Source organism: Salarias fasciatus, chromosome 4, assembly GCF_902148845.1.
Source record: "Salarias fasciatus chromosome 4, fSalaFa1.1, whole genome shotgun sequence".
Lineage (NCBI taxonomy): Eukaryota > Metazoa > Chordata > Actinopteri > Blenniiformes > Blenniidae > Salarias > Salarias fasciatus.
Window position 1 is genome coordinate 21,732,515 of NC_043748.1, and position 23,942 is coordinate 21,756,456.

Consider the following 23,942-nt stretch of genomic DNA (forward strand, 5'->3'; position numbering starts at 1 on the left):
CATTTATAGTTTAAAATTGTGCATCGTTCATATTTGTCTCTTTAAAGGAGGTCTGGAGGGTTTCTCCTTTCTCGGGTGGATCTCCTCAGCTATTGGCTCCCGGCCACGTCAATCAATCTGCTGAGGCGCTGACCAATGACGTGTATCGTAGAGCTCTACGTCATTGGCGCCGACGTTCTCGCTCCTTGCTGGCTCCGCGGGCTGCGCATGCGTACGGTGGGATGGTCTGGCGCCTGCGCATCTTTCAAAAAGGCACTAAAATCGTCCATACCACCTTTAATTAGTTATTTTTTTTAATTCTTAAAAGTTCAAATTTAGTTTCCACATTTTTTAAATCTCAATGTTTTTGCTGTGAATTCCAGTTGAATTAAAAAAAGGTTAATATCAAAGTTGTTTTTTTCCAAAGATTTAGGGGAAAACACTCAAAGTTTGTTGTTTTTCTACAAAATCTTTTAAATGTTTTCTATTAAATAATGATTTTTTTAAAATATTGTTCATGAAGAAGTTAAAAAAAGTGTTTGCTGGGAAATTAGTGAGTTTTCTTTCACTGTGATTTAAAGGTGCTGTAGGCAGGATTCCGCATCTCCGCCATCTTGCTTAGGGTTACCTAAGCAAGATGGCGATTTGACCCATCTAAGACGGCGATTTGAAATCCAGCACAGCCAATCCTGTCCTGTTTTCTGTGACATCACGCCCTTACGCAAGTTAAGCCCCTCCCACAAGAACGTGCAACGAACGCCCCTCAACCAATCACGGTTAGAGCCTCAGGGGCTCTTCTGATTGGTCAAAGATACCTGGAGCTGTCGAGATTCCTTTTCAGCTCAGAACAGAGACAGATGGAAACGCTGCGCCCTCGCGGTAGAGCAGTTATGCTACACTCCTAAAGGATTATCAATGGATACTCTAACATTTAATCCAAAGAAAACACAGAAACATTAGCACTGACGAGCAAAATCCTGCCTACAGCACCTTTAAATGATCCAATCTTATTTGTAGTTTCTTTTACCTAAATTAAAAACATTTTTGTTCAATAAAATAATTAAAACTAAGAGGTGCTTGAATTAGTTATTGCAATGAAATCTGTGACTGATTTAAAAATAACTTATTTTAAATCAGTCTGGTTTTCAACTCTTCAGTTTTTTCCTTTTTTTCAGCTAAATTAAAAACTTTTTTCTATTCAGTGTGAAAATAGTTTCTTTTAGACAAACATTTCTTTACCGTTTGCCCTCTCAGATCTGCCCCTCCTATCAACACACATGATCTGCAAAACAGAAGGAGCAGACTTTCCTTCAGCATCTGGATTTATTCTCATGGAGAAGTGAGTTCGTGACCTGCTGGAAGTTCTTCCTCCCAGCTGATGGCGGGTCGTGTCCCAGACTGTCCTCCGGTCCTCCAGTCCTGGTCCTCTCACTCGGTCTTGGCCGTCTTGTGTCTCCAGGGGTAAACCAGCTCGCCTACGAACAGCTTCTTGACCAGGGCGGCCCAGGAGTCTCTGGGGTAGCAGCTGTAGGTGGGGGTTCGGTAGGTCTGCAGCACCGAGCTGCACCGCAGGGGGTTGATCTGGGAGGAGGAGGAACCGGCGGGGATTGAGACCAGAGAAGAAGAAACGGCCAGGAGCTCCTTCAGAGCCAAACGTCACCCAGATCCTCCACATCAGGACCGTTTCCTCACAACATCTTCAGTGATCTGGCTGCGTTTTTGCCCTGACCGTAAACCCTGACCCAAACCCTGATCCTGACCCGAACCCTGACCCTAATACTGACACTGACCCGAACCCTGACCCTAAAACTGACACTGACCCGAACCCTGACCCTAATACTGACACTGACCCGAAACCGCAGCACCAGCACCAGCATCTGATTTCAGAAAGTGACGTTTTCAGGTCCTCCTCATTCAACAGACGATTGAAACGCTGCCAAAGCTTCATGTCTTCACTGGAAATATTGTCGTGTAAACGGACCCTCCGTTCGTCTCCGTGGCAACAAGCTTGATAATCCCATCAAAAACATCCGTCTGTAGATCGATTCATCCAAATCAACTGTCTGTCACACTCTATCTACATACACACATCAAACCTATACATCTCTGTGAAGCCCTGGATTTATTTATTTACACAATTACATATCAATATATCTAAAAATATCACACACACACACGCACACGCACACACACACACACACGGAAGTCATACCTCCATCAGCAGGTGAAGAGCCACACCTGGTTCATCACACAGAACCCTGAACTTCACTCCCTCTGGACACAAAATATATACAGACATCACACACACATCAAATATACACACACACTAAATATAAACACGTTAAATATACACACACACACAGATATTTAGTGTTCATAACAAACATTAGCTTGGTAGCTAGCTATCAGACTGTCACTAGTCCCAGTCAGCCTGTAAACTTTCAGGAAGTATTTTTTTTAGGCCGCTTAGCATTTTACTAGCAAACAAGCTAATATGCATTATTTAATATTTTACACTGTATCTTCAGAGTTCAGATACTCGGCATGTTTAAACACAGAAACATTGAAGAACTGAGAGATCAGGAGAGTTTAAAAGGGTTAAAGATCCGCCTCTAGGGGGCGCTAGTGGGGCGCACCTGCCAGTCTGTAGGGCCGGAAGAGTCGGAGGCCGACGGCGAAGAGCGGGAAGGAGTTGATGAAGTCCACACTGAGGTGGAGGAGGCCCTGGAAGAAGACCACCACCAGCCTCAACTGGAACACACACACACACACACACAGGTTAATCTGACAGCTTAGCGGTGCCACAGGGAAGCTTCCTGTTCCACAGCTGAACTCTGTATGCAGACGACTCCAGTGTGAACGTGAGAGAAGCAGCTGAGCTCCAGTCTGTCTCTGAGGCGCCAACAGGTCCGAGTGAAGCTGGACGCAGAGCAGCGACGTACCAGAGTGAAGACCAGGTAGTAGAGAGCAGTGGTGGGCAGCAGGAAGAGCAGCACGGTGAAGAGCAGCGTCCCGATGAAGAGCTGCAACACAGGAAAAACACACAGACACACACACACACGTACACACAGGAAAAACACACAAAGAAACCAATCAGATTGTGAGAAAATGCTTCTGAGTATTTTTTGTTTGTTGACAGGTTTCGGTTTTTCTGTGCTGTGGTCTAAGGTGGTCTATAATGATTTGTAGTGTTCTGCAGTGGTCTAAGGTGGTTTCAGGCGGTCTGTACTGGTCTGAGGCGGTCTGAGGTGGTCTTTAGTGGTCTGTACTGGTCTGAGGCGGTCTACCTGGTCCAGGTCGTAGGAGCAGGAGTCGACTCGCTGCCTCAGAACGTTCCACTTCTTTCCTCTGAAGAGTCTCCAGAGAGACGAGAGGCCGTAAATCTTCAGACAGTAAAGCCTGAAGGAGACGAGACGGAGCAGGTCACCTCCTGTCACCTCCCCCCACCACCTCCTCCTCCTCCTCCACTTTTTCACCCCCTTCTTCCTCCTCCTCCTCCTCCTCCTCCTCAGCAGCAGATGATAATCTGTCATCATGCAGACTAATGGAAACTATTCTTGGAGCTAAATGCATAATTCAGGTGATTCTTTCTCTTCTTTCATGGTCGAGCAGTTTCGGTGTGAACATCAGCTCAGAAGAGCAGAACGGCCTCTGGAGCCTCTCCTGGACTTCACAGACCCGGCCCGGCCCGGCGTGGGACTCACCTGGCCCCGTACACGTAGAAGCAGTAGATGTGGAAGGTGAAGAGGGCCACCATGTCGGAGAGCAGCGACAGGGCGAAGGTGAGTCCGAGGCAGGCCGACAGCCCGCCGTACCACAGGACGCCACCGATGAAGGGCGCCATGAGGTGGATGTAGCCTGCAGGGAGACGGCGCTCAGACCTCAGAGGCAACTTCCTCAACTGAGTAGAAGCAAATGATCTGCTTCTCCTCTGCTGCTGGGCAGGTTTAAAGACATTCTGACCAATTAAGAATCAGAAAGGTTCAAGAAAACCCGCCGAGACTCACTGATCCAGAGGTGAATGTGGTAGAGAAAGAATCGGCCCAGGACCTGGTCCAGGGCCCGGTTCATCTTCAGACCTGCCGGAGCTCCCATCAGCCACTGCAGCAGCTCCTCCAGCTCCCGGGCCACCCGCTGAGGAAGAGGAGGGCGAACAGAGAGGGTGAGCGTGTGGTGAGGGGCGGAGCCGGGCCGGCGGGCGGCGCTCGGACTCACGTCGGCCGCGGGGACCAGGGCGCCGGCCAGCCGGGCGATGTGGTCGTCCGTGTAGAGCCACCAGATGAGCAGCAGGCCCAGAGCCGCGTCCAGCAGGAGGGACACCAGGATGTTGGCTTTCCTGAGAAACACCGGCGCCGTCAGAACAACTCGCCGCCGTTTTCGCCCTTCAGCAGCACCGCGGGTCCTCACCTCATGAACTGCGGGTGGTCGGCGGCGGGTTTGGGCGAGCACAGCGCCCTCAGGTGGTCGGTTCTGTAGCTCAGCTGGACGCAGGTGGACAGTTTACTGGACAGGAAGGTGAGCGGGGCCAGACTGAAGATCCTGCAGAGGAACATCAGGAACGTCAACACGTCTCGAGGCCCCTACATCCTGATGAAGGATTACTTATTGAAGCTTGCCCTCCATGAGCAGATGAAGAAAAGAGAGTCCAGCTGGTTCAGCAGAATTCACCACTTCACCGTCCTCATTCAGGTATTGGTGATCAATTAATCTCTTGTCGGTACATAAAATAAATAGAAATAGGCCCATTTTTGTTCTGCAAAAGCTGTAAAAGTTTTTTTTTTTCATGGCTGGAGGCAGGGCAGGTTGCTTGATGGTAAACAGATCAGAGAGCTGCAGATTTGATCAGAAGAGCTTCATCAGTTTTTCTATTGTTCTTTCATTATTAAATATTTCAATTTTCCTCTATTTAGCCAGTAATACCCCCCCAAAAAATGTATATAAGTAATTAGCTTCTAAATTATTTTTCAGAGTATGTCAAGGAGCCACACAAATGGACAGATATGCGCTGCTCCACCAACATTAATTTATGCTCCTTTGTAATATTTTTTTAAATGAATTCTCCCAAATTAAGAACCCAGTTTTGCTTTTATGCACATTCCAGTCTATAAATAATACGTATTTTATTTTTACATCATTTTAAAAATAATGTTGAATATATTTAAATTTCTTCATGATTCCTTTCTCCTGCTTTGACCATCAAATCATCAGGTATTAAGACACCTTCTGTTTTACTGATCCGTCTCTAGATCCAGTCTCATGCTGATAAGCTCTTAAATTACTGGTCAAGGCATTGAACATGATTTTATCATGATCTGTACAGATGCAGCTGCTGCACCACCTGCGAGATACCTCCACCAACTTCTCCTGCACTGCTGCTCCTGCTCAGTGGCAGTGTGGAGGAAGGGAGAAACCGTCGATGACTTGCTGAGTTTTCCAGACTCCTCCAGGACTTCTGCCTGGCAGGAGGGAATTATACAGGCTGCATTCATTCATTTTAAAACCAAAACATTTCAACAAAAATATTTTAAATACAGCAATTAATCGATGTGAATCATTTCTGTCATGTCTTTTAAAGACGTTTGATTCAGAAATATAGCTTTGATTATTAACTGTGAAATATAGCTCATGATTTTTTGGAGAGATTGTGAGGACTGTACAAGCTGTATTTGTTTATTTTTCCGGGGATATGAAGTGTTTGTGGTTCTTAATTGACACTATATAATAAAGCCATTATGGTTGAAGATTATCAGTTATGAAATCCTTCCTTTGAAAATGTGTTCACTTCAGTCATTAAAAAAATCAGTTTAAGATATGATCTGAGTCCAGAATAATTTTCAATGTATAAATAACCAAACGAGGCAGTTGAACAGTGGTAACATTTTGTTAAACAAAAAGAGGTACAAGTAATGTAAATATATACCTGGACAGTTAAATCATTCTCAAGACGAATTCAGTTGACTTTATGAGCAACTGTTGGAAAACTTGGAGCTTTCTGCTCCATTTAATAAAGCGCCGTCTCTTCAGTCGGCAATAATGGGAGTGTCGAGGTAAGCAGGAAAATCTGACCAATCACAGAAGACTTCTCGATCACCCAGCCGAACAAAGTTCTTACAGGAGGAGGGAGCGAGGCTGCCGGAGTTTGCTCGGCTAGGAGGCGGTGCAGAACAAAATGACGTCATTTTGTTCTCGCACCGCCTCCTAGCCGAACTTTGTTCCCTGTTCTTGTGGAGTATGAATTGGCCTTTACTCAAGGTGTCGTGTGAGCGCCCCCCTGTGGTCTCACCGGGCGCTGCAGACGCCGGTCCACACGGCCAGCAGACAGCGCAGCAGCAGGCAGACCGGCACCGACGCTTGTTTGAGCAGCTCCACGATGATGCTGGCCTCCCGGCCCTCAGACTGCCAGTGGGTCGACTTCAGAGGGCCGTCGTCGTACCGGTCCAGGAAGAAGAGGGGCTGGCTGAGGGCCACCGTCCGGAACATCTGGGGAGGAGGAGGAGGAGGAGGAGGAGGAGGAGGAGGAGGAGGAGGGGGAGAGGGAGGGGGAGGAGGAGGAGGGGGAGGGGGAGGAGGAAGAGGAGGAGGAAGAGGAGGAGGAGGAGGAGAGGTTCATCTGGAGAACAGCAGCTTCACTTCGTCTCACTGTCTGCTGGGACGCATGGACTCAACACAGGAGGTTTTTAAAAGGTGTTTTCTGTGTTTCTGCGGATTTCAGCATGAGAAGACAGAGCAAAGCAGCTGAGGACAAAGTGTGTTTCTACCTGTCGGAGTTCAGACGGGGGATCAGTTTTCTCGTCTCGGCTCTGGATGGGATGAAGCTGCGACAGCATGACTTTCCTCTGCTCGTAGTGGACGAAGATCACTTTCTCTTCGTCGTCCTCCTCCTCTTTATCTCCATCCTCACCGTCCTCCTCCTCCTCCCCCTCCTTCTTCCTCCTCTTGGTGGCTTCTTGTTGAGCTCGTCTCCCCTCTGGAAATGACAGTGGTTTGTTAAATCGGAGGACATGAAGGAGCCGTGAGAGCAGATACTGTGTTCGAGTGATGAGAGCCGTGAAAAGAACATGAGGTGTGTGTGTGTGTGTGTGTGTGTGTGTGTGTGTGTGTCTCACTCTGATCCCGGCGCAGGACCTCGCAGGTGAAGCCGGTCTTTCCCAGCTCCCGTCGGATCTGGAGCCAGGGCTGCTGGGGGAAGATGGTGCTGAGGTCCCTGAGGAAGCTCTCCATGCCCTCCTGCCCCTCCGCCGGTAAACTCCAGGAGCCGAGCACCGACAGCTCCACGCCGCTCTGACTCTGCATCTGACGGCACAAATTCACCACGTGTCAGGACAGGAGTCACAATCTTGAGGAAACCTCCAAAAATTGCTTTCAGAGGAGGAAAAAGGTTCTTCGCAGCTCGATGGTGACACCTGCTGGACAAGCTGCCGTCCTGCAGAGGAGCCTGCTGGAGCTGCACCCACCTGCTGCAGGTACTGCTTGACCTGCCCCGGGATGAAGGGGTAGTGGATCACCGCCAGCACCACGGCCGAGTCCTGCCCGGACAGCCAGCGGCCCACCAGCAGCCCGCTGTCGGCCCGGTTGCAGCACTGCGGGAAGAAGATCTTCAGCACCATGGCGGCGGCCTCCCGCAGCTCTGAGGACCAACAGGAGAGGTGAGAGAACAGGACGGCCAACATAAGGTCTGCCGGCCAACACGGGCCCGCCGGAGGAGGAAACACGGTCCAGGGGATGAGTTCACAGAGTGTCAGAGGAGTCTGAACGAGAGAAGCTGCTGCTTTTAATTTCACCTTTGGGTTTCACAGAGTACGTTCAATACATAAACTCACACTGCTCTAGAGAGAGGAACAGACGGCACTGAGGTAAAGCAACATTAGCATCAAGTTAAAGAAACACTGCAGAAATCCTGCAACCATTCAAAATCATCAGTGTAAAAATGATTCCCTCAATCAGAGCAAGACTCTTAAAGTCCACACAGACCCGTTAATCTAAACCAGAACACCCATCACAAAAAACCACTTTATGAACCACATCTGATCTCTTTCAAACAGACTGGAAACCTTAATTGTAGTTTATAAACTCCACCTGACAGAAGGATTCATGAGGCTCAGGTTAATAATCAAGATAAGCTCAAGACTTTCAGAGGCCGAGACCAAGCTTTTGACCATACCAATACACGCCTGACAAACCTGAGATAAATGCCCACATTTACTTTCAATAACAGTCTACAACCAAGAATAACTGTGAAACTAAGAGAGACCGAAAATATTCACACTTGACAAGAGTTAACTGGTGGTAACTTTCATCTTAAGCTGTAGGTTTTGAAAAAAACACCCGTTCAAATCACAGTTTTTCTTTTACATGAGTTGAACTGACAACAAATCTTCAAGCTCACAGAAAAATGAGCCACAACCAGGAAAGTCCTACCTGCCGGATTACAGAAAGGCTCCTGGTCGTCAACTGAACGCTATAAAAAGAGGAGGAGATGCTCGCATATTAGCGAAGCGGCAGAAAAAACATTAAATTTCCCTGTTTTCGGGCGGAGTCTGGAGCAGCAGGACGCCGCCGGCCGGCCTCTTTTTGCCCTTCAAATATCGAGTGTGGGGCGGGTTGTTGTGGCAACAGAGAGCCGAAGGCAACCAGGCCATCGATCTCAGAGGCAGCAGAGGAAATAGGGCAACAGACATGTGGCGGACAGGCTCAACGTGCATCAGAGATGCCACTAAAATCCAGATTTATTTAGTTAATTAGTCAAACTCGTTTTTAAAATCCCAATGAACAGAAACATTTAAGACGCATTTAACACAGACAGCGTTTGGCACGCGTCGTTATCACTGTGTAACTGCAATATAACCACAAAAAACACACTAAATTACCTTATTTAAAACGAATGTAAGCCTTTAGAGTTCACCTGTGACACCGAGCAAGCTTCATTTTCTCTGTTTATGGTCCGGCACGTTTAAACGGTCCGGCCAGAAACGAGGGTCGATATAGAGTTCCGCCTCTCACGATTACAAACTTTTACTTGGAGAAATCCTTATCTGACAAATAATTAAATAACAACATTCCTTTCGTTAAAGTTTCACTAAAAGCTTGTATGTGGATACAGTGTTGGTTTTAAAGAAAAAAATATCTGGTTTGGATGTATCGTGTGTAGGATTGCATGGACAAAGTGTTGGTATATGGATAAAGTAATGCTTTATATGGACAAAAAACAAAGTTAGAAGCATTTAATTAATCTATTCTTTTTGTTGTTATGACAAGAATGCTCAAAACCTGGAAATGGAACGTCTTGGATTCCCGGTTACATAAAAACATTTTATCAATAGACTCTCCTATTGAGATACAATATTGTAATAATCACATCAGTGATGCATATTTTCTAAATAAACAGGACTAAGTATCTCCAGGAATCACTCTATTCCTGTTTCTACATACTACCACGACTAATAATAATAGTGACAGTGATGATGAGTTACTCACCAGTGAATATCCAATGTGTGTGAGAGTGTGTGTGTGTTTGTGCTGCTGTGAATGAGGTGTTGGCTCAACTGAAGAGAGTTATCTCTTTTCTTGCGGTGATGCAGCAAGAAAAGGGCGGGAGAGTTAAAACCTTCAGACAATGACAAACAAACAACAAGGGGGACTTCAAGAACCATTGTACTGTATCTTATAATAATTGTCATCAAAATTATTTTTGATTGGCCTCCTTTTTTTAAGACGTGAGCTATTTTATTTTATTTTATTTTATTTTATTTCATTTTATTTTCATAGACCATGGCTCCGTTTTGTAATTATTATATTATGATTATAATCAATATTAATAATGATAGAAAATAAATATTAAAGTTATGTTAACATTTGAAGTGTATTTCATTTGTCTGTTTTGTGACACATTTCTGTACAGTTACATATATTTTAATTATTTTAGCACTTTAAAATAAATAATGATTTTTTTTTTCTCAGATTCCCAAAATGTAGTATTTTGCACGTAATGATGGTATTTAATATTTTTTGACCGGAAAAACTAAAATATTCAGGTTTTTATCGCCTGTTTTAAAAACGCTTTGGGTTTTAGTTTTAAAATGAATTAAACTACATTACCCAGAAGACTCAGCGAGATGCAGTCACGGTGGATTGTGGGTAATGCGGATGTAAACAAAACCACGTGGAAAATGGATCCGTGATGGAGGCCAGAGAAGCCGCGGCGGAGGCTGATGGAGCCGTGGCGGAGCCAGATGTGCTGACAGACTTCCAGCGGTGGTTCTTCACGATGAGCCGTCTGAAGTCTTTCAACTGGAAGGTCAGTTTATTCTCACGTCTGCAGCATGAAACATCTGAAATCATCAAGCGGAGGAATCTGCAGTAAAGTCAGGTCCGTTTGTACAAACACTTAATAAAACCTGAATTCTGCGGACTGGAGGACGAGCTTCATTAATCCCGAACTCTCTCGATCCTGAGAGCGACACGAAACACGTGTTCCACTGGAAGGAGCGTTATATATGAACGATCTGTCTAGATTATAGAGCATCTTCCTGATGTGACGGTATCATCATATAGAGGATGAAATCAGTCTTTCCGGATGTGTTTTCTTGCTCTTTTGCAGTTTGATTAAATTAAAGTGAAGCATCAGTTAAATGACACTCAGAATATTTGCTCCTGTTTGTTTCCAGTTTGTAGAAAATGATCTTCAGAGGAACAAATCATCAGAAATAATCTCAGAGATCCTGAAACAGGTAAGAAGACCTCAGCTCAGCTTTGAACCCAACAGGAAAAGTTTGACCTCTGAGCAGTTTGACGTTATAAAACAATTTCAAATTTCGGATTTTAGGTTTGAGATTTTCTTGATGAAGTTTCCCTTTTCTGAACTGATGTTCATATTTTTGTTCTTACTTCACGAAACTGAAAGGAACAATATCGTTAAGTCGAGATAATAATGGCGATTCTCAACATAGTTTTCCATCACCTGATGATTTTACTGTGTGTGTGTGTGTGTGTGTGTGTGTGTGTGTGTGTGTGTGTGTGTGTGTGTGTGCGTGCGTGCAGACGTGCCTCCACCCGCTGTGCCGCTCCTTCCCACCCTCGGTCCGCTACAGGAGGCTGTTTCTGTCGGAGCTCATCAGGCTGGTCGGTGTTTCCACACACTCTGCTTTCATCCTGAGGCCTGCGGTGTTCAAGCTGAGGCTCCCCGCTCTGTCTCGCAGCAGGAGGCCGCCGGCTGCGACCCTCTGGACGAGCTGTACGACGCCCTGGGCGAGGTGGTCGGCGAGGCGGAGGGCAGCGAGTGCTACAAGAGCTACTTCCTGGTAAATGGAGATGAACTTGGACCTGGAATTCTGGGAAATCCGCTGATTCTCTCTTCTCCCCGTGGCGTTCAGCCCTGCGGCGGCGCCGTCAGCCTCCTGGAGAAGGTGGCGTTGATCTCGGAGGGGACGACCGGCCTGGTGACCTGGGAGGCGGCGCTGTACCTGGCTGAGTGGGCTCTGGATCACCGGGAATTCTTCTCCGACAGGTAACCCCGCCCCTCGGCCGCTCGGGCCGTGCGGTGTGTGTATTCAGTGCGTCGTCGGCTGCGTTGCCCCCTGCAGGACGGTGCTGGAGCTGGGCAGCGGCGTGGGCCTCACCGGCGTCGCCATCTGCCGCTCCTGCCGGCCCAGGAGGTTTGTGTTCAGCGACTGCCACGCCGCCGTGCTGCAGGCGCTGCGGGACAACGTCCGGCTCAACGGCCTGGACGGGCGGGCGGCGCCGGCCGTCAGCGTGCGGCGGCTGGACTGGACCACGGCCACCGAGGACGAGCTGAGGGAGGTCGGCGCCGACGTGGTGATCGCTGCAGGTGAGAAGCGGAGCCGGCGGCGGTGCAGATTCAGTCGGACAGACATGAAGACGTCCGTCTCCCGGCAGACGTGGTGTACGACCCGGACGTGGCGCACAGCCTGGTGGAGCTGCTGCGGCTCGTCCTGACGCGCTCGTCCCCGCCGCCCGCCGTCCTGGTCTGCTGCGCCGTCAGAAACCCGCAGACGTACGGCGGCTTCAGACGGCAGCTGGGTGAGGAGCCGGGGATGACCGGGACCGGAGGGAGGGCAGGGAATCCGCCCACTGCTCACTGCTGCTCTCTGTCTGTTAGAGAGCCGTGGAATCCAACCGGAGGTCCTGGACGGGGCCGTGAGCCACGTGTTTCCCTACGACAGACTGTCCCACATGGAGCTGATCAGACTGACGGCAGCAGACGGGCTTCAGGTCTGAGTCTCACCAAACATTTCCAGAGAAAAGTCAACAAGAAACACGTTCAGGATTTTCTTCTGTTAACTTTTTAGACTTTAATCAGATTTTCACCTGAATTAGATTCAACACGACGGTCCAGAAGGTTTTCTCCGGATGTTTGTGAGACTGTTTTTCTTTTTTTTACTTGTGTTCAAATAAAGAATTCATTAAAACCTTTCTGTGGGCGACGTTTCCCTTTATTCCAAATGAACAGAGCAGAAATAAGCAATAACATAATCTGATCAGAAACCAGGTATCCAGGCTCAGCTGAAGACTTTCAGAAAAGTTTCGTTCCCCGTAGAACCTTGGCCTGAAAACAGAAGCTGAAAACCCAACGGAGGTTTGGCGTTTTGGAAAACATGTTAACAAGGCTCCGCTTTGTTTTAGTTTTCCAAACTCAACAGGGAAAACACAACTTTTCCGAAAGTCCTGAGCAGCACGGCACCTCCTTCTGGTCCGGAGCTTTGGACGGATGAAGACAGTGGACAGTTTGTCGCAGAGGAGAGTTTTACTGAAGCGTCTCCTGCTGATGTTTCAACATCTGGACCAGGAAGTGTCTGCTGCATGCAGCTCATCATCTGAGGAAAGTCCAGCTCAGTTCTCAACATTCCGGGTTTCAGTTTCCTCCTGCAGGATGGATTTCTTCATTTTCCGTGAAGAAGAAGAAGTTCTGACGAGGAGTGGACCGTGTCTCCTCCACGTCTTCAGGTTTGTGTCAGAACGTCCGTCAGAACGTCCTCGTCCTCGGTCACCTGCCGCCGGAGATCATAGGCAGGACGTTCTGGTCCCAGTTGTCGTCCCAACGCTGCCCCCTGCTGGAGCGGAGGTTCCTCCTGAAGGCGGCCAGCCGGCCGTCCGAGCCGGGAAACTCCGACAGGAGAGACTGGAAACAGAAAAGTCGAGGCTGACGTCTGGTTTCAAGCTACAGATGAAGGCTGAGCCTCAGTCTGTCTTCACTGTTCATTACTGAGTTCATTTCAGGGAGATTATATATGTTTAGCGCACTGTAATACCACTGGCGACCTGAGGGGGCAGTGTGGAGCATCTATGTGGAGGATGTTAAAGTTTTGATTCTGACCTTGAGCTGCTGGGCCAGCTCGTCAGAGTCTCTGAAGATCAGCCCGTTCTCCTCGTGCTTCACCAGCTCCTGCAAACTGCAACGGAGAAACACACACGGAGAAACACACACAGAGAAACACACACAGGTTTAAAACCAAGCTCAGCACTGAAGAACAGAATGGAACATGAAATTCATTGTCTGTTTGAACTGAGGTCATTCGGCTGGTTTTCTGCTGGGTGGCGTTCGTGTGACGGTGTGGGCGGAGCTTCGGGTCTGACCAGCGGAAGTGGACGGCGCAGACGGGCAGGCAGCAGCCGAACATGTCCACCACCTTCATGGGCAGATCCAGACCGCTGGACGACTTGTGGAGGCAGACTCCCAGATCGGCCGACCCTGCAGGGTGAGAACAGGCTGAGCTCCTCCAGTCCGGTTCACTCATCCGCTGCCATTCTCCCTCCTTCACCTCAAAGGAATCTGGAAATCTGCTGATTCTAAACCTGCTCAACTCCCAGTTTATTTCCTGCAAACCTTTCTGTGTAATCTCGATGCGGCTGCAGAATAAATTCAGGATTTAGCCACAAGGGGGCGACGGAATGAGAGATTACCCAGTAGCACAGGATAATCCTCAGCCTCCAGCCAGGGAGTGCAGATCTGCACATGCTCCAAATGCAGCGAGTCGATGATCCTCCGGTAGTGCTCCTTCTGAGGGCCTTTACCTGCGCGCGCACACACGCACACACACACACACACACACACACACACACACACACCTCTAACCGAGGGTCCTGGACTGACTGGGTGTTTGCGGTCTGGACGGGTTTACCTGTGATCACACAGACCAGCGACGGTAACGACGCTCCTGCTCGGATGAAACCTTCGTAATCTGAGAGGAAACGAGACGTCAGAGGAGACGGCGGGACGACAGGGGTCAGGGGTCAGAGGTCAGAGGTCAGGGGGAAGCGGTTCACACCTTCCAGAGCTTTCAGCAGGATGGAGAAGTCCTCGTCCTCTGGAGGGAAAAACACATTCAGACCGGGTTCACAAGAGCCTCAGACCTGGATTCAGATCTGGTTTAAGACCAGACTCAGACCTGGCTACATGCTGATTCTGGACCAGATTTGATGCTGGTTCTGGACCAGGTTTAAGACTGGTTCTGGACCTGGCTTCATGCTGGTTCTGGACCTGGGGGCAGGTCTTCGTCCTGACCTGTCCAGCTGGTGCTGCTCAGCAGCAGAGCCGGTCGTTCGGACCTCAGCGTCACCGAGTCGTCAGCAGGATCCCGAACAGAGAAAGCCGTCCGCTCCAGATCCAGATCCAGATCCGGGTCCGGATCAGAACCATCGAACCTGAAAACACGGAGCAGCAAGGGGAACAGATTCAGTATTCTGGTTCGGTTCACGATGTTCGAGCTGATCTGACGAGGAAACGTCAAAAACCGGTCCGAGAGGAGGAGGACTTCTGATCTGGTCTGGTCTTACTTCTCTACGGTCCCACTGCTCCCTCTGTCCTCTCCATTCACCATGTTCCCTATGTTCTCTCGAATCGCTCCCTTCTCTCGGTTCTCTCGGTTCCCTGGGTTCTCTCACCCTCTGAAGCAGAACTCGGGGTACGAGTGTCCGAGCCTCCTGAAGAGTTCGTGCTGCAGGCGGAGCGGCGTCTCTCTGAAGATGGAGGCCGGCCGGTCGTACAGAGTCGTCGCCCTGCGGACGTCACACTGTTACCATGGAAACCAACAAGCCCCGCCTCCCCTGCTGTTTACGCCTGACGGTGCCGTCCCACCAAAGAGGGGCGTGAAGCGTACCGGATGTTCCAGTTCTCCTGCAGGTCCTCCTTCATGGCGTTGGTCACACACAGGTTGTCAGAGGCCAGAGGACCGAAGAAGTGCTCGTACCTGCGAGACGAGAACCGCACGACTGTCAGGAACCGAGGGAACCGGAACCAGAATCAGAACCTGAACCTGGGAGCCTGAAGCTGAGCTCTGCAGCAGGACTCACCACCTGGCCAGGCGGACCACCGGGTGGGCTGGCCCGTGGCTCAGAGCCATGATGGTGTAGCCGTAGTTGTGCCAGTCGACGATCAACCTGCTGCCACGCAGGACGCACACCAGCCAGGCCACGGCGATGCCCGGCAGCCCCGGGGGATTCTGGGAGGGAAACGGGATCAGGTTCATTCATAGGTTCACCGGGTCCGAGGAAGTAGCTGAGGTGGGCGGGGTCACAGACCTGCATGAGGACCAGCGCCTGCAGCTCCATGCTCAGCAGCACTCGGAGCAGCTGCAGCGACTGGACCAGAACCTTCGTCACGTAGCGGAGCAGCTTCGGTCCCGCTGGGAAAACACAACTCTGATCGTCACTCCTCCTCCTCCACCTCCGCAGCAGTGCAGCTTTACTTTCAAGGTACGTTGAAGTGAAGTCAGAGTGCTGGGATGTCCCAGTTACCTTGAACGCCTCTCACTTCAGTGATGGGAAGGATTCTGATTCTCTGCTGATTCAGAACGTCTTGATGAGGTTTAGAGTCTGAAAAGTGAATGAAATCAAAGGAGAGTTTCTATCTTCACCACTGCTGCATATTACGGTAGACTTTGATGTTTTACTTCCCGATTGACAATGTGACAATGCGACAGTGACAATGTTCCACTGATCTGTTCACAGATATGAACAGATTTATGTAACCTGATGGTCAGAAATGTAGTGTCATTTCATCCTCCAAAAATCTGTGTATTCTGATGTCTGAGATCATTTATAAAGGCGTGGTTTTACATTTTTATCTTTCTTAACCTTGTGATGGCACACTTCCAAACAACATGACATAGTGGGAAAAATTATCCTTAACAGCACAGCTTTGCTGTTATTACATATCACACATAATAAAACTACAGATGCTGCTCCCTTTGTGTATCAGTCTAAAAAGTAGACAAAATAATTCAACAAATTTCAAAATTGATTGAAGATGTGTAATTCATGCACAAAGGCTGAAAAGTCTTAGTGTTTGACTGAGTACAAATGAATGGTGATAAATGATCCACTGTGAATCACAAACATACAACAGTTTTTGTATTTGAAAGAAATTTGCTATAATGTGCTTTGACTAAACCTTTTGAGGGAACATTTCTCCTGTAATCTCAAAGTGTTTTCTGAGTTCAAAAAGGAGTTTTCTGGATGGTGGAATTAAGTTTATATTCATTTGATCTCAGAGTTACTGTAATGAATGAACGTTACCTAGGAAGCCCACCACGGTCACGTGATACAGGTGTCTGCTCAGGGACAGCGCGTGATACTGCATCCGAGGACTGCGTCCGACGTCGCCGAGCACGAGCACGCACACCCGCCGCTCGGTCCCGCCGTCCCTCCGCCGCAGCCTCCAGCCGCACAGCAGCGTCAGCAGCCCGGCCAGCGCCGTCACGAGCACCGCCGGTACCGGGAGGAAGCAGTCCGGGGCGTCCCCGGCCGCTAACAGCGCCGCTGACCCCGCCAGCAGAGCGGCCAGCAGCAGCAGGAAGAAGCTCCAGCAGCGCGTCGACATGTTTGTTTCAGATTTGTGATGACGCGGCTTACGGCCAGGGGGCGGGGCTACTGATTTAAAGGGACCGCAGCATCTGAGGCGTTCAGGGCAGCTCGGAAAGATGTAAACACATAAACGTGATTGAGCAATAACGTGTATATAATGGGAGTAAATATGTGTGTGTAGATTTATTTATACACACCTGTAAGTGTGTGTGTCCCATCATCACAGCAGCTCCACATTGGAAAATATAATCGAAATTAAACAGAAGAAAAACAGGTAACAATCTATTTTGAGTACCGTATTGGCCCGAATATAAGACGATGTTTTTTTTTTCCAGAAATTGCATCCTCAAAAGTGGGGTCGTGTTATAATCGCGGACTTACGGTAGATGGTCAATACCCATCCGCGCAGCTAGATGGAGCCAAAGTATCACTGACCAGCGAGTGAGTGGAGCGATGAAATGAGATCAAATGATCTGATGAAAAATGGCGGATCATCTGGAACAAAGGGGCTGGAACGCTGGACAACTGAGCAAACAACAGAGGCGAAGTTATGATACTGACTTTAAACTGACGGTGATCAACGCAGCAGAGTCATCAAACCACTGCCAAGCCGCCAGGAGATCTGGTGTAGCAGAGCGCCTCGTTCTTATTGGAGAGCACAGAAAAAACGCTATGAGAAAAGCTTTCCGTGGTCCCGAGAGCGACGCTTCAGAGAGACTGATAGAAGGGTGAGTGAAACGTCACCGAAAAACGGAAGACGGAATGTCCACCACCAGAGCCTGATTCAGCTGAAGGCACTGGAAAGTTATTTACATCATTTATGCAGTTTTGACCCCTTGAGGCTTCTTATTTGTTGCTTACTGTTTCTTATTTTGAGAAAGAGAATATAGTTTTTATTCAATACTGTAGTAATATATTTTTTCATTTTATATCTCGTGAAATGTTGTCTCAGTTGTGAGTTTTTGAGTTTATAATAATTGTATAATAAAAAGTTGTTTTATGAGTGACCTTCTTGTCTTCAGCATTTTTTTTTTTTTGTTCTCAAAATGATCTTTGAAAAATAGGGGTCGTGTTATAATCGGAGTCGTCTTATATTCGGGCCAATACGGTACTTAAATAAGAGCACATCCGAAAATGATCAAAAACAAATTAAAAACACAAAACTAATACTTTGACAACATAATTCAAATTAATTTCAAAATGTATGTCAGCAGATTGTTTCTATGTAATGTTTTTTGTATTCTGCTAAAATGGAGGAGGTTAACATGAAGGAACGTGAAAAAATCTCCACACTGGCTCACAAGAGACCTTACAATCTTTGGAAGGGTTTGTTGCTTAAAGCCAAAGGTCTGTCTAAATTAATAGCCTTGTCATTGTCTTTTCATCTCAGATAACAACATTAAGAAGGCCAATTCAATCGTCTTTTAAATTTTATGGCACAATAAACACAATATTTAAAGAAGGATATACCAGAGCACAGCAGTAGAAGCCATAGACTTCAGCCGCTGTGCGCCGGTATATCCTTCCGCGGAGCACTGCACATGCACAGGTCTGTGTGTATCAAAATGTTATTTTAGCGGATTGAAAAGATAACACGTCTTTTAAAATGTTTTATAACCATTCGGATTTACTTCACGTGCTAATACGCCATGCCCTGAACCACTGTAAGGAGTATTTTGTCCACTTTCGTCAGTCTGGCTCTGATTCCTATTGACTTCCAGCAATTGAGCTAAGCTAACTATGATGCTAACAGCCGGGAACCAGCCACTGGACGCACAGACACAAACAATGTATTTATGAGCTTGTCTAACTTTGTCAATGTTCGGGAAAGGGCGGGGGTCCAAAATCTTCGGAGTATTCCTTTAAATATTGTGTTTATTGTGGCATAAAATTTAAAAGTTTCATTGCATTTTTGGAAAATGATATTTACTAGGGGTGAGCCAAATACTCGTTTTAAACAAGTACTCATTACGGATAATGCATTTTTTTCAAATCCGAGTATGACCCGAGCATTGTCGGTCATTATTCGTCCTCATGCTGATGGGAGATCCTCATTGGTCTTTCATTCTGCTCCATGCTTGACTGAGACGACAGGATCCTTGTCAGAGAAGCCAATCAGTGCTGGTAAATTAAAAATTAGTTTTTTTTATTTCATTGTAGCGTGCATTGTGCCTGAGGAAAACCTTTTAAAGTCGAAATGTCGTGCTACTGTGCACGCACGGGTTTTTTTTTTCCAGGGGGTTTTAAGTTTCGTTTTCCCTCACAGTTTTGTTTTTCGTTTTTTTCTCTTATTTTTCATATTAATTTGGGCTTGTGCTCCACCTGGAGGCTGTGATCTGTGGGAGAGAGATGATAACTGGACCGAGGTCCATATGATCAGCGCTGCAGCCGCGGACAGGACCAGGAAGCTCAACAGGGGCGGATCAGAGATTTTCCGGGACACCGGGGAGATTCTGGTGGGGATCGTGGGGGAGGCAGTCCCAACCCAGGAAGACCTGTTCCTTTCCTTGGACTCCAGCTGGAGTCCGGACAACAATTATAGAGAAGCTGTTATGTAAATTAAAAATCTTCATGTTCTGCCTCAATAAAAATACTTGTTCTGTAAATAGTTCTTTTACTATTGTGACAAAAAAAAAATATTCAAATCTTTATTCTGAGGCTGTTGTGTGAATGAATAATCATTTATATAACTTTAAAAATGTTCATGTTCTGACTAAAATTAAAAAAAACTTGTACATTGTATCATTGAAACAGTTCTGTAAATAGTTTTCAAATAAAGAACAAATATAGCAACTTCTGAGCAATCCATATCAATTTCAGACGTAAAATAGTGTGCCAATTTCTGCCCCCACCCCATTTCCGGGTAAACCACGACCACTTCCGTTTTAGGCCACGCCCCCTCTGAGTACAGATACAGATAATTTGGATGGGTAAACAGATACAGATACAGATAGTGGTGTACTCGCTCATCCCTAATATTTACACGTAAATGAACGCCACATGAATCTGTCTTTTTGAAAAACAGGACTATACTTATTAGGAGGAAGGGAATTGGTTTTTAACTGGACAGTAATATACAGTAATGGACTGCAGTGGGGCTTTACTGGATCACAGAGGCTTTGTTGAAAGTTTCAATTTGGTTTGTCCAGAAAGTATACCATATAATATACTTACTATATGTAAAGCTATTCCAACTGTCTTGATCCAGTGAATTCAAAATGCTGTAATATACTCTATTGTCACCCCAGCTTTGCCAAACTTGTTGATTGAAAATCGTTATTTGTTGGATAAAAAATGTAATAACAAATTTGTAACTGATGCCTTCAAGTCTGGACTCTTTCATTATTATAATGGGAAAATATTTGCTATATGCCTTATCAGAAAGGGCCTTTTTTAAGTATATTAAATGGCCGATTTCACCTAAAGTTAGAGACACATTTTAAATATTGTCATCCAGTGCCCAATTTTCAACTTAAACAAAATAAAAATTGAGAAGACGAGCTGTGTTTTTTTTATTTTCCTGGGGAATCCTTAGAGCATCTTTTTTTTTTTTTTTTACTTGTATTGTTCATCCATTTACTTTCTCTACACATTTCAAACATCTCTGTTCTTGGCTTATTTTATATTTTGTTGACAATTTAAATGTTGAAATTTCTGATACAGTGAATATTGTGTTTTTACATGATTGTCTTTTATGTCTTTTGTCTCTTTCATAATGTCCATATATCATTGCATGTTATATGCATATACCTGTACAGAATGTGTATTTGATTTGAATAAAAAAAAACAGATTGACGTCATGACGCCCCTCTGACGTCACGGCCCCGCCCCGCCCCTCTGCGGCTCTGCGGTGTGTCCGTTAAAAGGCTCCTCCGGGCTGCGGGTCCAGACGCGATGCGGGCGGACACGCGGCGGCGGCTGGCCGCGGCGCTCGCGCTCTTTGCCGCGGCGCTGTGCGGCTCGCGCGCGGAGGTGATCGATGACGTCCTGGGCAGCGTGTCGCGCGGGGTGTCGTTCCTGGAGCGGCAGCACGAGCACATCAACCTGGACGGGGCGGTGGGCTTCGTCATGCTGCAGGGTAGGTGCGCGTGCGGGTGCGGGTGCAGGGGTCCCTTGTTTGTTTGTTTACTTGTTTACTTTTTTTTTCCTGTTTCTGATGCTGCTTCAATCCGCAGATTTAACCCGGGAGATTTCAATTACAATCTTAAAAGAGAGAGAAAAAAAAATCCTTAAAACATGTTTATCACACTGTTGCTGCTCATACAGGATATTATAATAAGTAATATCTAGGATGCCATGAAGCATCATCCCAGATTTAAAGAGAATAAATCTTAATCTGAGCGTCAGAAGTTTTCACATCAGGAGCCACTGCTTCCCTCAGGGAGAAGAAAACCAGAACAATGGATTTCATACCTTTTCGCTGAATTCCAAAATGTGTTCCATGATAATACTGATTATACTAAATGTATCTGCGTAATGTATATATTTCATGTTAAGTAATAAACTGGAACAGAATAATGTTGCAGCCACAACCCCACAATTTAAGATTATTTCTATTTTTAAATGAAAAAAAATCCTCCTGAAATTGTTGCTCCTAATGTAACTGCTATAACAATAGTTGTATAAACTCAGTATAATAATTTAGATTTTTTTTCCTGACTATCTTAAAGCACAGTGAAGGTTAAAAGGAAACGCAGATGCTCCGACTGGAGTCCGTCTCTAGGGAAACGTGGGAAAATGCAACTTTCTAAAAATGGCAGATGTACTGCTGCCCTGTATGAGCAGCATGGCTGTGTGGTGGCTCCGCACGTGATCAGACGGACAGTCAGAACCATGTTTTCTAATGGTTCCTGTCCAGATAGTCCTGGTCCTGGTCCAGATTCCCCTGGACTTGGTAGTTTTAGAGTTGACGGTCTCAGTAGTAGTAATCCACCTGGGTGGTCTGTCCATGTTTTGTGTTTGTGCTGCGGCGGCTCAGCGGAGCTGAAGGAGGCGGTCCGGACGTGGCCTCACACCGACCCGCTCAGCTGGGCCCAGAGGACCACCGCCGTCGCTCTGCTCAAACGCCTGGACCAGAGCCTGGAGAAGGCCGTCGCCGCCCTGCAGGAGAACGACCCCAAGTACTACTGGGGTGAGGAACCGGTGCCGGTACCGGTGCCGGACCCAAGCTCATGAGAAACAGTGACAGCGACTGTTTCTCTCGGCTGAAGCAGCTTGCTGGGATGTCTTCCTCCAGAGTTCGAGCCTCTGCTGTCGTGGACCTTCTGGATGGTTCCTCAGGAGTGGCGCGCCACCGACCCCAGCCTGGTCTACTCCTCCACCCTGACCACCGAGTGCTACGACGAGCAGCTCAGCGACAAGTGCCTGACGCTGCTGCTGGGAACCTGGTACGAGACTCTGGCTTCATCTGGAACGGAGAAGCTTTAACTGGTGTTTGTATTCATGTTTTTCCAGGTTTTAAAAAAGTATTTTTCAACAGTTTTGTACACTTTTAGTAACATATTGTATTTTCACTGTATATGCCATTCCTCCTGGCTCCTCTAGAGGGAGCTGGCACTACTGGAGGTCCATGTACCACAGTTTCAGAATTGATGCTCCTGATTTCTCCAGTTTCTGACTTTACTGTTTGTTTGCGTGTGTTTTAGGAGTTGAATGTGCAGTTTCAAGATAGAAATTGTTCAGCAGATATTAAGATAAACGGAGGAGCTCCGTACCTCTGCAATAACCACGTCTAAGTCATTTTGGAGTCCCTAAAAGTTTCTCACTGGACTTGTTCTTGAAGATTTTTCCATTGAAGCTGTAGTATTTAGCCAATGTAGCAACTACTGTTAATTTGGGAGTAAAATTGAAGGTTTGTTGTTGATTTAACGACTGTGATCGGTGTGTGTGTGTGTGTGTGTGTGTGTGTGTGTGTGAGAGCAGGAAGATGAACGGGACGCCCTGCATCGTCACCAGGCCCTGCAGGGACACCATGACCCGCTTCGGCTGTCCTCACTACTCCCTGTCACACCAGCTGCTTTATTTCATGATCGGGAAAATGGTGAGCGTCTCCACCAGAAGCTCCTGAGACAAACTTTAAAAAGCCTTCTGGAAGACTCTCGGTGGATCCGGGATCAGATCAGGCTGGTTGTTGTTCCGTGGCGAGGTCTGCAGCTGAGCTTGGTGTTTCAGAGAGGCTGCAGCGACCTGCTGAAGGGCGACACGCGGGCGTCCAGAGCCAACATGACGGAGCAGAACTACCAGAGGATCTTCTGCTCCAACATGATGAAGACCAACCAGGACATCATCCGAGACGGCCTGACCGAGCAGACGCTGGACATCTTCATCGAGAACAGTGAGACTCCGCCGCCCTCACTGATCTCTCGCATCTTGGGTATGAGCCCTGCCCTGGTGGGTGTGGTCTAACCTTGTGGGCGTGGTCTGTGTTGACAGTCCTGATCTGTGGATTGGCCGGTTTCTCAGACTTCCTCAAAGCTGATTGGCTGCAGCACATCCTGAGACTGCAGGACGAGGAAGTGGGCTGCTTCGGGAGAGACAGTGAGTATGAGCTAGCATTAGCGTTAGCGTCTTGCTTCTGTCCCCGCTCTGGCTGCAGCGGATCTCAGCTTCGTGACTTGCCTCCTCAGAGAGCATCATCTCCCAGATCATCGGAGACGAGCTGCTGGAGCAGCTGCAGCCTCACAGGAGGGTGAAGAGGAGGGAGAAGATCCTTCCAGGTCTGAACAGCACTGGTCTCGCAGTTTCACATATTTGAGCTCTTTCCTGTCCACGTCTGGAGATGGAGGTGTGTTTGGTGTGTTTGGGTTCTTTGACCTTGTGTCCGTGTCTCCGGGCTGACAGACGGATGCTCCAGCCACATGACGGCGGTGGCGGTCGGCGCTCTGGGAGGATACCTCAACTTCTACCTGGCGGAGCAGGACATCACCAAGAGGCCGCTCACCTGAGCCAGTCCAGGGAGCGCCAGCGTCCAATCACAGAGCAGATTCAGAAAAACACTGAAGAACGACTCACAGCAAACAGGAACTTGAACTCAGAGTGCAGGCTGAATTACAAGAACGGAATAAAACCCAAATGAATCCAGCGAGGAGGGAGTCGAATTAGAGACTTCCTCGATGTGATGTTGGACTTTGTTGTTGTAAACAGAG

The 23,942-nt window shown here is 47.5% G+C and overlaps 4 protein-coding genes across 6 annotated transcripts; 2 read left to right on the forward strand and 2 right to left on the reverse strand.

The window, feature by feature from the left end:
- Positions 1–856: 856 nt before the first annotated feature.
- On the reverse strand, positions 857–8,918 carry pigq (phosphatidylinositol glycan anchor biosynthesis, class Q). Its single transcript, XM_030089566.1, has 14 exons — positions 8,847–8,918; positions 7,434–7,606; positions 7,086–7,272; positions 6,738–6,946; positions 6,263–6,459; positions 4,387–4,518; positions 4,195–4,315; positions 3,987–4,113; positions 3,684–3,837; positions 3,267–3,378; positions 2,922–3,002; positions 2,616–2,730; positions 2,192–2,253; positions 857–1,560 (listed from the first exon to the last, which is right to left on the reverse strand). Exons 2-14 carry the CDS (start codon positions 7,584–7,586, stop codon positions 1,408–1,410), a joined length of 1,803 nt encoding a protein of 600 aa, XP_029945426.1. The 5' UTR covers positions 7,587–7,606; positions 8,847–8,918; the 3' UTR covers positions 857–1,407.
- A 1,227-nt stretch (positions 8,919–10,145) lies between these two features.
- On the forward strand, positions 10,146–12,402 carry eef2kmt (eukaryotic elongation factor 2 lysine methyltransferase). 2 transcript variants are annotated; one of them, XM_030089601.1, is made up of 8 exons: positions 10,146–10,273; positions 10,644–10,706; positions 11,017–11,097; positions 11,175–11,276; positions 11,349–11,482; positions 11,559–11,803; positions 11,872–12,015; positions 12,095–12,402. In XM_030089601.1, exons 1-8 carry the CDS (start codon positions 10,157–10,159, stop codon positions 12,211–12,213), a joined length of 1,005 nt encoding a protein of 334 aa, XP_029945461.1. In that variant the 5' UTR covers positions 10,146–10,156; the 3' UTR covers positions 12,214–12,402. The 2 variants fall into 2 exon arrangements, with proteins under 2 accessions (XP_029945461.1, XP_029945462.1); XM_030089602.1 differs by having other exon boundaries at positions 11,178–11,276.
- alg1 (ALG1 chitobiosyldiphosphodolichol beta-mannosyltransferase) lies at positions 12,184–16,831 on the reverse strand. Of its 2 annotated transcripts, XM_030089576.1 has the most exons (13): positions 16,510–16,831; positions 15,730–15,807; positions 15,514–15,617; positions 15,286–15,434; positions 15,093–15,182; positions 14,878–14,991; positions 14,498–14,637; positions 14,262–14,300; positions 14,115–14,174; positions 13,897–14,007; positions 13,570–13,684; positions 13,310–13,385; positions 12,184–13,114 (listed from the first exon to the last, which is right to left on the reverse strand). In XM_030089576.1, exons 1-13 carry the CDS (start codon positions 16,811–16,813, stop codon positions 12,980–12,982), a joined length of 1,515 nt encoding a protein of 504 aa, XP_029945436.1. In that variant the 5' UTR covers positions 16,814–16,831; the 3' UTR covers positions 12,184–12,979. The 2 variants fall into 2 exon arrangements, with proteins under 2 accessions (XP_029945436.1, XP_029945435.1); XM_030089575.1 differs by having other exon boundaries at positions 12,973–13,114; positions 13,310–13,684.
- Positions 16,832–20,676: 3,845 nt separating this feature from the next.
- On the forward strand, positions 20,677–23,784 carry c4h16orf89 (chromosome 4 C16orf89 homolog). The gene is made up of 8 exons (XM_030089599.1): positions 20,677–20,875; positions 21,776–21,928; positions 22,034–22,184; positions 22,720–22,837; positions 22,969–23,131; positions 23,230–23,334; positions 23,424–23,513; positions 23,638–23,784. Exons 1-8 carry the CDS (start codon positions 20,692–20,694, stop codon positions 23,739–23,741), a joined length of 1,068 nt encoding a protein of 355 aa, XP_029945459.1. The 5' UTR covers positions 20,677–20,691; the 3' UTR covers positions 23,742–23,784.
- The last annotated feature ends 158 nt before the right edge of the window (positions 23,785–23,942 follow it).

Coding starts and splice junctions, on each gene's coding strand:
- pigq (XM_030089566.1), bottom strand. CDS start 7,586: ATGGTGCTGAAGATCTTCTTCCCGCAGTGCTGCAACCGGGCCGACAGC. Junction 3,379..3,683: donor TTCTACGTGTACGGGGCCAG/GTGAGTCCCACG, acceptor CGTCTCCTTCAG/GCTTTACTGTCTGAAGATTT. Junction 1,561..2,191: donor CTCTTCACCTGCTGATGGAG/GTATGACTTCCG, acceptor TCCTCCTCCCAG/ATCAACCCCCTGCGGTGCAG.
- eef2kmt (XM_030089601.1), top strand. CDS start 10,157: ATGGAGGCCAGAGAAGCCGCGGCGGAGGCTGATGGAGCCGTGGCGGAG. Junction 10,274..10,643: donor TGAAGTCTTTCAACTGGAAG/GTCAGTTTATTC, acceptor GTTTGTTTCCAG/TTTGTAGAAAATGATCTTCA. Junction 11,098..11,174: donor TGTCGGAGCTCATCAGGCTG/GTCGGTGTTTCC, acceptor TCTGTCTCGCAG/CAGGAGGCCGCCGGCTGCGA.
- alg1 (XM_030089575.1), bottom strand. CDS start 16,813: ATGTCGACGCGCTGCTGGAGCTTCTTCCTGCTGCTGCTGGCCGCTCTG. Junction 14,638..14,877: donor CCCGAGTTCTGCTTCAGAGG/GTGAGAGAACCC, acceptor CCGTGTTTTCAG/GTTCGATGGTTCTGATCCGG. Junction 14,008..14,114: donor GCTGGTCTGTGTGATCACAG/GTAAACCCGTCC, acceptor GTGCGCGCGCAG/GTAAAGGCCCTCAGAAGGAG.
- c4h16orf89 (XM_030089599.1), top strand. CDS start 20,692: ATGCGGGCGGACACGCGGCGGCGGCTGGCCGCGGCGCTCGCGCTCTTT. Junction 20,876..21,775: donor GGGCTTCGTCATGCTGCAGG/GTAGGTGCGCGT, acceptor GCGGCGGCTCAG/CGGAGCTGAAGGAGGCGGTC. Junction 23,132..23,229: donor GGACATCTTCATCGAGAACA/GTGAGACTCCGC, acceptor CTGTGTTGACAG/TCCTGATCTGTGGATTGGCC.